General features: G+C 38.4%; 1 protein-coding gene across 1 annotated transcript in view; it reads right to left on the bottom strand.

The window, feature by feature from the left end:
- Positions 1-12,631, bottom strand: part of GRID2 (glutamate ionotropic receptor delta type subunit 2) — a 689,884-nt gene that overhangs the window by 141,254 nt on the left and 535,999 nt on the right. Inside the window, exon 9 of the mRNA XM_085299928.1 lies at positions 11,322-11,423. Within this exon, the coding sequence (XP_085156054.1) occupies positions 11,322-11,423 (102 nt within the window). The remainder of the gene's footprint in view (positions 1-11,321; positions 11,424-12,631) is intronic.

Here is a 12,631-nt window from a genome sequence, read left to right as displayed (position 1 = left end):
AAAGAACAGGAAAAGCATTATTCAAATCTTCAACAGGACAACCCCATTAAATATGTGCTGGGAAGGAGAGGCTGCAAGTCAGTAGTTGCATTCAGCAAACCAACGGTCCCAGCCCAGCTGCTAATGATCTGAGCTGCMCATCACATCTTCATGAGATCTTTTGAATGAACATGATAGATTTTCTCTGCAATAGCAAAGGTGGATTCTGTGGCTCAAAGCTGAGGCTTCTTTCAGGAGAGAAGCTACATGGAGCTGYGATACACTGCTCTGTTACACTCATTTATGGGACTGTTACGTTTGTTCTGCTGAAAAAAAAGGCGAAAAAAGCCAGGACCTTTCACAAATGTGACATATTTTCTAAACAGAAAAGCAAAAGCAATATAAAATGCTTGGGATTATTCTCCAGTTTAGCTGAATCCCCTCTTCCCCTTAGCTAAGGGAAAACAATTTCCTCGCAAGGAGGCTATACAGGAATTAATAAATGAACAAGAAGTTTCTGGCTTTTTAGATCAGAAAAAAACTGATCTCTATTGAGATTTACAATACGTATTGGGGCTTGACTCTAAAACTGCAGATGGGTGGCCTTTTGTGCTGCTTCTGTGTTTGGAAGCGTGTTGTGAAATTTGGTAATTAAATGAGTGATTAGAATTCATAAAACATATAAAAATGACCTCTGTGTCTACTCGTCAGAATTTTCTGAGCACTATCTGCTTGCATTCATTAGGTGCAACTCTATTTAGGACCCTAAGTCCTCCCCCTTCTTCTCTAGCTGAGGTGGAAAGAGAGGAAAARGAAAAAAWAAATGRAGCTCATTTGTGGGTGAGACTGTCGATCTGTACTCAACATCGGCTGTAGAAACAGGGCACAAGCGCACTGAGTGAGTCACATAGACCAAGCAGGGCCTCAGCAATCACATGAAGAAAACATCCACTTGCAAATACTAAGAAACTGCTCCCAAATGTGAAATTCGCCCTCTTTATTGAACCTCTCCTCCTGCTTCCAATGGCTGCTGGATGACCAAGCACAGCCGTTATAACCGTCAAGAAGCACCGAGACGACTCACAAACCATGACCAAAACTTTTTCAAGCACACGATGCTTCTGTCTTGTTGCTAGGCAAAGTCATCTCTTTCTTGACTTGAAAAAAACATTAAGCTCCTGCTTTTATACGTTAGCCATTTTGAATTTCTTTCCCCTGAAGAGTTCAGTGAAATGTCCAGCCTCAAATAATTAATTTCCTCAAGTGCTTTATTGACCATTGTTTTGATGATTATATCTGGCTAGGAACAGCCCAGTAGCTTGTTACCTTTAATTGAACAGCAACATACGTTATTTTACGTTAGAATAATGATCAAAATTAAATTCAAACACTTCACTTTCTCGTTACAGTAGTTCTCCCACTAGCCATGGTTATAGAAATTGCTGCAAAACATAATACAATCTTCATTCGTTAACAACACAAAAACAAAGATGTAGGTTTCAAACCTACGAAAACCTTGGATAATTAAAATACTACTCATCCAGTATCTTATCGTGCCAAAGGGCTGTGTAATAACACTTGCACGCAAAGCTGCCGTCGTAGGACTTCCTGTTTTTCAGAGAGTGGTTAGAAATTCAGTTGTGCTACCAGAAAATTTCCCTTGCCTACAACCGAGAGCGTCAGTGTCCTAGAAGCTGAAGATGATATGAGGGAAGGGGGTTTTACATTTGGCCCTTATTTGCTACAGTCTTTATGCATGTGCTTAGCCTCTCTGTTTTCAATGACTGATTTGTTATCAACTTCAATAGGACACGTGCTTGAAGTTATAGAGGTGAAAACAGTGCTCTAAACAATACTTTTTGCAGAAACAGAAGATCAAGCTGCTGCTTCTGGATTTATGAGGCTGTTTGGACTAGTGCTATTTAGAACAAACAGACAGAGTAAAGCAAAACAAAACAAAACCTATCTCCTATCATCCTGCAATGAGATTAAGGTTTCTTTCAAAGCAATCCATGCCAATGGTCTAATAGGATGCAGCCAAGCTTTGTGTATTGATTTTAATTCACAATAACTTAATGCACCTAATAGCTCTTTCTGAACCATTATAGTTATATGATAGGAGTATGGATTGAGATTGAAATCGATTAGAGTGTTTTAGAGTTTGTCTCTACAGCTCAGTGCCAACTTTAACGTAGCTAGCTCAGATACTGGAATTAGCAAAAGTGTAGTATAGGTATATTAACCTGGTGGAGAGATGCATTAAACTTCTCCCACAGCCAGGCTAGAGCTCCTATTCATAACAAATTCGCCTAACACTTCATGATGTTGCACTGTCATGCAGTTCACGTCCYTTTCCACCTTGTGTAGTGTAGAAGAGTAACTATAATCAGTCTAAGAACCTCTTTCTGTTCAAAAACCACAAATTCTGTGTGGGTCAGTAACAACACAAGAGCTAAGGAGTAGTGAGCGCTAGCCCATGAGATACAGATGAGTTAAATTAGCCCCACTAGGTTTTGCTTTGCACTCACCTTGCCTTAGAACTGTGGCCTCAGCTAGGTCCCAAAAGTTTTAAATTGCTTGGYACTCACCTCAGCTATTATTCAGCACCTACCACTTTAGGAAAATGAATTTAAAATATTAATTGAAAACAGAAGGAGCTGGGATCTCCAGCAGGCTCTGAGATTAAAGCTTGTAAAACAAATGGATCACAGTAGGCACGCGTGGCATGAGTAACTTGAAGGTTACTGACCTACCTATTTTAATATAAGCTAGGTAGCTCAAAGGAACATAAAACAGTTATTAAACATAACCTCTGCCCGTCAGTATCAATTTCAGTTTGGCCCTTGTGCAGGGGTGACAGGAGAAAGAGGAATGGAAGGCAGGCTCTGCCTCTATCGAGAGAGACTACTTTCTGTTACAATCATCACCATTATAATTATATAATGTTTGGGGGAAATCTCTTCAGAGTACAGCACTGCTTCAGAAAATTCAAGCAGCGATTGGGTTACTTTCAAACGGAAAACCAAACACATATGCAAATGCTTGCAGAAAGGGGAAAACTATTAAAAAAGGAAAAGGGAGGATTATGGGGAGGAGACTACACCAAACCAAAATCTGGCAAAGCAAGGAATGCCTCAACAAGGCGCAGGCTGCCACCGACGGGTACRCGCGTGTGCTGACGGCAGCGCCGAGTTACAGACATGGACTGATTGGAGGGAAATAGCTGAAATGGCTCCAGTCCCCATTTCATTCCTAGTAAAGTAGCCCGTAACAGGGGTGGCAACCCTCAGAAGAGCAGCCGGGCAGAGGGCTGGGAGTAGGAGGCATTACAGGAATCTGGTTTTATTCCACCCCTATGGGTCATCGTTCTGGAGAAGACTGACAAAGAAATGCACAAAAGCCACCTCTTCTCTCCATCCCTTTGCTTTAATGCTGCCAGTTTCTCTGCAATTATGATAGAATCAGATTTTTCACGAAGCACCCAAAATGTATTAAATACATGGCAGATTCTGCACCACGTGTTTTAAATATGTGCATTCTGCATGCAGTCATGGCCTGCACGTATGGATGGCAAAATTAGTGCAGAAATATGGCCAATAAAATGGCAGAGCAAAGGCTGTAGAGGACTAGAAGAAACCAGCGTCCCAGCAGACTAGCAGAGTATAGAAAGGCTTGGCTTAATTCAGTGAACAGCACTAATACACAATTTGGAAGTTTGCACCTCTGCAGAAAGCTGCGGTGTGATTACAATCAGTGGCACAAGACATCAGAGAGTAGCAGTAAGTTTTATATGTCAATAGTTTCTGAAACATTGAATGGGAGCACAAACTAAAATGATAGTGGGCACTATCTGCTGTGCAGGCAAGCATAGGAAAAGGTGAGAAGGACTCATATTACTCTTCTCTTGACTACTACTAATAATTAGAACCACCACGTAACATGATTACTACCAACTTCTGGCCTTGAAGTTTCTATTTTTATGAGAGCATAAGTTAAAACCTAGGCAGTGCAGGAGAAAAAAAACTTTCTTAATTCAGAGCTAAAATTTCCCAGTGCTATTCACCTTGCCTTCTAAGAGTACCTGGCTCAACATAAATCTGATTTCCCAGTATTATTTTTTGAAATTAAAGTGAAGTATTTGTGAAGGGCTTGAGATACCATCATCACCATCCTTAGAACTGCACTGATAGTAGCTTTTTTTTTTTTTTTTACAGTTAAATCATTCCTAACAAGTACATTCATAAAATGAAATATTTGATTAAGAAGGAGAATAAAATGCATTGCACAAAGTATAGGGATAACACCACTCTTAAAATTGCTGTACAATATCTAGATATCTAAATCCTGAATAAAGTATCTGATAAAGCTTCCATTCCTCTATGGGCCAGAGTTAGGTCAGCCCAAATAGCTTCTGCAAATCCCCCCCCTCCCCTCAGTTTTGTAAATCTCTGTGCACGTTACTATGTCCTTTTATTCCAGTAATACCAATCCATGTCATAAAGGTGAGGATGCATGCCTGGACAATTTTAGTGCTGAGGATACTGTCAAGCAGTGAACTAAATGGCTTGCTTTCTGCTCTTCCAACTATTCTTCCTCTGTACAGACAGCTTGTTCAGGCTTAAATAACAGCATGCACACCCTAAGGATAAACTTACCCGGACTAACCCAGACAAATGTTAGCTTACCTATTCTTAAACACCTCTGACAAACTAGAGGTGAACMTCTAAATATTTTTAGCATTAGTAAGTGTAGTAGGCAATGCGAAATCTGAGCCTATGAGCTAATCTTGTAATTGGAAACATTTGCTGTAACTATTAATAGCTTTATTTTTCTTAAAAAAATAAGAAAACTTCTAACCAACCAATGGGCAATTAGTTCCAGTCTTAAATCTAAAGATACAACTTTTTAGAAGAGTATAATTCAACTCATATTGTCAGCATTTATCTCGAGCCTTTTAAAAATCCTCTTTAAATTAGATAGAAGGGAATAAAACATTCTTTAAATGTGTAAAAGAGAGTAACAAATTTTTTGATTTCATAATTTCAGTTTCAATAAATGCCCATCCAGAAGCATGCCCTGAAATCCCAGTTCAAATTTCTGCATTGGAAAAGCAGCCCCGCAAAAAGATGTTCCAACATCAACTGGCCTTTTCACTCTCTCATCTTATGAATCCCACACCAAATGACAGCTTTCATGCCAACAACTAGGGTAACTATGAAAAATAGTAAATAGTGAGCCTATTCGGTCACGCATCAGTGCTTCTGATGATTTCATTAACTTGCCAATGGAATGAACACATCTACTACTGTTTCTATAATTTATCACCATTTCAATGAACATTTTTCTTGATGTTCTTGTCTACAAAAGATCCTTTCTTTCCAACCCACTTTCAAGGATGGACATGGACTGCAAAGAGGAAGAGAAAAACAAAAGGCACAAGGATCTGTTGCTGCCTAGGGAATTATGCATTTTTCACAATCATCAATGAAATATTTTAAACTGTAAATATTTTGGAATACTCTACTACAACATGCATATTACTGAATTATCCTATACATTACTRCATACAAGTAAATACATTACTATATTATCCTATATAGTGATTTTATAACTGACACTAGACAGGCTGAGCAACATAATTCAAGGCTTTTCTACCATTCAAGCTCAGATGCATAAATGGTTGTCAGAGAAGGATCTACCCCTTATGGGTAAATAAGTAAAATATATTTGCTTAAAACAAATACTACAAGTAGAGAAAATGATCAAGCAATGGTTCTTACTTTACAACCTCCTACGACATTTCTACTGGAAATTCATTACAGTCCATGATTGTCCAATATGCCGATAGCGTCTATACAYACAGCAACATGTAATTTGGTATAATACATGTCCTAAAGGTTTTCTAAAAGATTTTAGGCACTGGTGTGTAGAAAGTGCAGCCTGACAGAATCAACAAAGATGCCTGCAACTGCAAAGTTGTGAATRTGGAAAAAGGGATCAGGACAACATGGGGAAAAGTAAGGACAAAAAAACTCTCCAAAAACCAGAGTTCAGCTGTTGATGGAGCAGAACGGGAAGAAATGGAAGGGTCATTAGCCTTAAGACTCTAATGACTGTACACTGTTATAAAATATTTATTTGGTATTTCTGGAGGTATCCAGTATGTACCTTTGCAGCAGTTGCTCTTTATTTTACAGTCTTCACTGCTGCTTTTGTCCTGCCATTTTTTCATCCTTTATCACTGCTCGCTGTTTGTTCCTCTGAGTACGCTTAAACACTGTCTTCCTTCATCTCTTTTATGCCTTTCATTTTTCCTACCATTCTGAAACCCGCTCCGGCTTGGGGAGAACTTTTGTTACTTTGTTTAAAACAGTGCTGGAGGTCAAATCTCAAAGACRGTCTCAGCTTTTAAAACCAGGACTTAGCTTCACAGCTTACTTTTCATCTTTTCTCTATCTGAGTGGTAAGTCCAGCAGAAAGAGGGACTGCAAATGCAGACCAGCTGCCAGCTTTTGTCCCTAAAGCTACTGCCCTCTTTAAGGTATGTTTCTTAATCTCTACAACACATGCTCATGCCTTTAATGCTAATCTTCAAAAAATTAAACTAGTTCACGTACGGTAACATTTTTCCTGGTGCCAGTTATTCATTTATTTATTTATGGCCACACTTGTCCACCCTGCCGCAAGCTCTCTCAGGATACCATTTCCCATAGCGCCCACCTGGGTCCCAGGCTTACCAAAGTGCCCATGGGTCCAAGGGTTACCCACAMGCCTGTAGTCCACCCGGTTCTGTGCAGGTAATGCAAGTAATAACTAGGAAAGCCAGCACCCCTATGTATTTATCACAAAACTTAATTCGGTATTACTCACTATTACTTTTCTTTCCTTCATCCCACCTGCATTTCCAGATCAATTCCGATGTGAAAATACATGCCACCACATAGCAACAACCTCCTGCAAAGTCACACCTATGTTTCACACCATTAGGAAGTTACAGTTACTCTCAGAAAAGGCTCTGTGCTTTTCAGCAAGGCGTTAATTCTTTAAAACAGGGAACTTCAAACTTTTCTCCCCTCTTTTTTCAAACAACAGGGGCTTTTTCAGAAAGATGATTTTGCATATACATGCTGGCTTATTCATTGTCAAACAGGCTAAATCTCATTCCATTTCTGATGGCTTACCATTCAAATGAATAATTCATTAATTGCCACTGCTGCTAAAAAGGATATTGTGAGACTATCTGCTGTATTCTAGCTGCCTTTCAACAAAACTGAGCAGTWGAAAATGAGGGGGATAAAGTGAAATTGCAAAAATGGATAGCCAGCTAAATTTGTGCTTGGACCATTGTTCATTCAAGACGCTCTGAATTTGTTTGGAGTTATTATGCCGACCTTTGACTGAGCTGTATTTCACAATCTCAGAATACATTTCAAAATTCACCATCAATTCACTTGAACTCAGAAGTAGCTTGTCAAACACGAAGCTCAGACATTGGCTGCATGTGGGGAAGTAGTCCAAGGCACAGACAACAGATTTTTAAGACAAAATAAACCTTTCTGAGAAGTGTAAAAAGAATGGTACCATACTAAACCAGATCAGATTAAAAAACTGAATTACTGCATAAAGGCATTATTATAGTTCCTTCCATAATAAAACACAGAGAAGGATATCTTATTCTATTTAGGCAAAGGAGAGAATTCTCATTAACTTTAGAGCCAGAATTTGTTGCCAAATGAAACCAGAGAGTTCTAGTCTTGGGACATGCTGTATTCTGTCATATATACATCAGACAAAAGGTTATTTCGTATCTGCAGAAATACAGTCCATAATTATCACATTTATCTAGGGGAAGGGATTAGTAGATGGATGCAGATGATGGGAATTGTTTAGTACTAGCTTTTGAAGGACTGCTTTGGGGAAATTAGTCTTACTCATTTACCATTTCCAGACTGCAAAATGTTTCACTTGGTAATAAGTGCAAGGCAGTGTAACGCAGGTGTTGCAATTTGCCATCCTCTCAAGTTCTACAGCAATTTTAGAACCGATCCCTTTGAACCTGAAGGCATAACAAAATAAAATTGGAAGAGGAGAAGGGCTGCTATCCAGAAAGAGACAAGAGGTTAGAAGCGTTACCAGAAAGCAACTTCTCAAATCATGCCAACAAAGAACAACTATTTATATCCAGAGGATGTTTGTTTGTCTGTTTGTTTTAACTTTAACATAAGCCTTTGTGTTTTCCTGGATTAAGACCATACTGTTAGAAACTTGCAGAATTCATAATAATAAATGATAATTTATTGTCAGTAACAAATCCTTTTAACATAAATGTATTGACTTAAATGAATTCAGAGAAAGATGGAAAAGAAAGAGTAATAAAGGTCCTTCCAATAAAGTTGATGAGTGAAATCCCTCATGCTCTGATACTGAAGATGAAACTCTCATTTGCATCACACAAATCTCCATTCCTGTCCTAAACAGCAGATATAACACCAGAGGAGTATTGCACTTCTGTACATTAGTATGGTCTTGTTTTACTTAAAGGTTCCACTGATTTCAAATAGGCTACATTTTGCCCCAAATGGAAACTTTTTTTTTTTTTTGTATTTCACAAAATTAAAGGCTTTATTTTAACAGCAGTTTACCTTTGGTAATATTTGCAGAATAAATAGGGCTTAATTTAATTCTAGCCAGCATCTTTCTGGATCAAGTTCTTCTAATAAAATTGAAAAAAAAAAGAATAACAACTAATAGAGGGTTTAAATTCCTAACTTCAAAATGACAGAAAGCAAGTTTTTATATATTCTTTGTACAGCTTTGCTTCATTTCCAGTGTTTCGGCATCCCAGGTATGATTTTACCCAACTCTGAATATTGTATGCATTTACTTATTCATTTTTCACTAGCAGAACATTGTTTTACTATTGTAATAAGCCATGTGAATAAAGATACAAATCAAGCAGCAATTAGTAAAAAGTAAAGATCACATACATTTATCCTAAAGAAAGGATCTGAGGTCAGCATATGCTAATGACAGGCACATTTTTATTTCTCAGACTAAAATAAGATTTAGAACGCAGCATTTCATCATCAATAACCCTTACTTATGCAAGCATAGTATAAGCACCCTAAATGATGCTGCATCACCAACAGAAATGACAACAAAAACTGTGGCTATCTAAAGTACAACCAGGTAAATTGGAAGAGGTTAGAAATGARCAGTTTTGCATTTCTGACATGTGCACTGCCCCAACTTCTCTTTGGGCTTTTAGTTAGGTGCTTGATTTTCTGCCATTGGCTGYCTGCCTTTCACTCTTGCACGTTAGAATTTGTGGATGAGAGAAAACCTATCCTCCAGATTTCTGGCATTTGAATGAAATTATTCAAGTTATCATCCAGTCAAGTGAACTGCTAGTGAAAAATATCCTTTTTGGTTCATGAGTTTAAGTATTTGCTTCCTCACCTCAGGCTTACAAAAATCCTTGCCTCTGATCTTTGGTGCATAAAACAAAATGAACCTTAGTTTGTAATGTAGTTCACAAAGTTTTGTCTAGAATCAAAAATCGCACTGACCAGCCATGCAAAGCTCTATGATTTATGGTTTACGTGATAAAGCCAGTATAAAGCATTTGCATCTTCCTCATTTATTGCCTTCAGTGCACATTATACATAAAACAAGAAGCATTAGCAAAATAATAAGCAGTGAATTTTTTTAACTGTGGTTTTCACAAGTTGTAAGGTTGTGCTTCAGACTGGCAACAAAACCAAAACACACATTGCCTCTGTATGCTCATGTCAGGTGGCATTGCAGCAAGGAGACTTAACTGCCCTGTGATGTGTACTGAACTTTAAATGCCTGTCTTTTGTTTTTATTATTAGTATACAATCCTATCAGCATAATTAATTACTTTTTAGTATATTTGTAAGCTACTAAATATTTATRATATGATGACTTGAAACAACAATGCTGTCTGGCAAGCTAACTGAAATGATAACTAGAGATGAAATTAGGGGAACAGAGTGGTGTGGGAAGGGGAAGAAGAAGAGTCCAAGACACTAAAATTTGAGGAAATTTTGCTAGACAACATTCCCAGAACATTTCTGTCATCGGAAAGTTACACAGAATCAACTAAAATGTGTATCAGGGAAAATGCAAAGATAAGATACAGCCACTTTGATGCTATTTCAATGAACATGTAATTAACATCAAAGTAAGAAAAAAATATTGCTTTGTCTTTTCATATGCTTTTTTTTTWAAAAAAAAAAAAAAAAAAAAAAGGAAAGAAAAATTTTGGCAGGAAGTCCTGCAGTGTACTAAGAGGTGTGACAGACTGGACAGCTTACAGATAATAGCTTTTAAAGATCCATGAAATAACTAGAGAGGTACAATATTGTTTCATCAGTAGCACTGACACTTACTTCAGTGATTTCACTTTCCATCCCAAACTGAGCCCTTCCCTTTGCCATGCAACACCAGCAAGGCAAATCGTGGTCACCACACTTGACTTTCTCTTTATAAGCAAGCAATCAGGGCATCAAACGAAGAAAGAATAACGAGACACACAAGTAGCTATTAAAACTAGAGAAGCAGCTCTACACGAACTTTACAGATCTGTAGCCCTGGGTCACATCTGTGTTTGGGCCTAGATCCAGAGAGGCTCGTATCTCTCAGGTGCTTCTCCCTCACAACAATCTATGCTCAAGCTGCCAAAAGAAAGGGAAAGGAAGTTGATGACGGAGAACACACTGGCCTCGTATCACAAAACGTGACCCTATTTTGGCACACGCTGTCTTCTTGGTTTTACGCCAACGGCTTTGCAGCAGCCACTTAATGCAAGGGGGAAGAAACGGGCTTGAAGAACAGAGAGGGGACAGTAGGTATTTTACTGAACTAACAGTATTCACCCTAAGCTTATCTTGAATATTTTCTGAGTGCAGCAATTTGTGTCAGGCTGCACTCAATTTGGCAAAGTAATTGGAAAGCAGCTACATCTTATGCATCATTTAGAGTCTCAGCTAGGGAACTTCAGCTAACAGGGCACTTGAAGTTGCCCTTTCCAGTTCCTATGGTTGTATTATCTAATTTAGTATGTGTCTGCAGAAGAAACAGGTTTTAATGTGTTTAATTCACACCCTGAAATGAACTTTATTGATAAATGATTTTATTCTGTGGAAATTGCTTTGCTATTGACAAGCAGGAATTTGACGCTTCAACATTGACTACTTTGGCCTTAGTTCTTGGTAACATGATGCACTTAATGAAAATCCTTTCCAATTACCCTTAGACAGGATGATGAGGCGAGAGGGAGAAAATACCAGCACAATATGATTAGCGTCTCTGCTTACCAGCACAGTCACCACACGCAGAACCACTCCTCTCATGTTATTCTCCAGCTTTCTGTCCGTCAGTGACCCGTTCAGGCCGGTGACAGGATTCCAGCAGCCAAGCTGAAAAAGAAAAGAGGACTCATTTCCTCACTGGCCATAAAATTTTGCCAGTCATTCCTCTTACGCAGCTTTGAACAGGAACATATGAAATAAACAGAAGACCTTCTGGAATCAATGGGATGGAAAGTCAGAGAAGGGTTGGCACACAGATTCATCTTTAAATTGCAAATGAAGCAATTAGGGATATCAGCTTGCAATTTTAAATACCAATGTGCAATAGATGACAGCATCCAGGGTTTAGGGGAATATGTACTGCTTTAGGAGAGTTCAGGGAAGACTTCTAAAATAATGAAAAACATTTAAAAGTAGTATGGCTCTAATAATACTTTTACCTCACTTCCAGTGATACACTAATTGGAGAAATAATAGCTAACATAACTTTAGCATGCTGTCTGCTCCAGTCCATTTTTTCCAGTGGGACTTTGGTGAAAGGAATTCCACTAGTTTTAATTAAAACTTATAGTACTCATTGATAATGAAACAGCAGTGATTTTCAGCCAGATTAAAAATCCCATTTAAAGATGATTGAGGAAAACACCATTGGCTGGGCATGCCACAGTACTGAGAAAGGACTGCAAAAGGCAACGCAGAACGGAGTTCAACCAAAACATGCTTTGCACTGGTCCTATCATATTTCTTGGGCTGCTATTGGCAGAGGCTTTTCCTCAAGGGTCTCTCTAGGATTAATTGCCTTTTAATCTGAATTTAGTAACCATTATCTGTATTTTAGCCTATCTAAAAATATAATTTGCCTGCATTCTGACATGATGGTATATGCTTATCTTGAGTACGGAGAACTAGACCAATCAACTGCTCACAGCTTAGCACCGCGTACAGACACTGCTAACTGCTAACTTCATTTTTTGAATTCATTGGGAAATTCACCTAATTTGTAAAATTACCTCTTTTAAATCCAAAAACCAACAGAAGAACAGCAACTGATTTCAGAGGACTTTGGAGCAGAATCCAGCCGACGGTACGTACGCTAATTGCTTATTAAGAAACTCGATACATAACCAGCAGAAAGAGATAAGCACCTCCAGGTGCCAGTTCTTGCTCTGAGTCACCTTCTCCATCRACTGTGCACGAAATGTACAGAGGGAGGCTTGTTTTCTGACTCATGTATCTAACTTAAGTCTCTAAACCTAGGTGTTTTTCATGTCCTCATTTCAATGCACAAGAACTCTTTCTCTGACAGAAACCAGATT

This window comes from Rhea americana, unplaced genomic scaffold (assembly GCF_003343005.1).
Source record: "Rhea americana isolate MKP2758 unplaced genomic scaffold, rheAme1 scaffold_157, whole genome shotgun sequence".
Lineage (NCBI taxonomy): Eukaryota > Metazoa > Chordata > Aves > Rheiformes > Rheidae > Rhea > Rhea americana.
The sequence above is the reverse complement of the archived record's forward strand: the minus strand, read 5'-3'. Positions and strand labels throughout refer to the sequence as shown.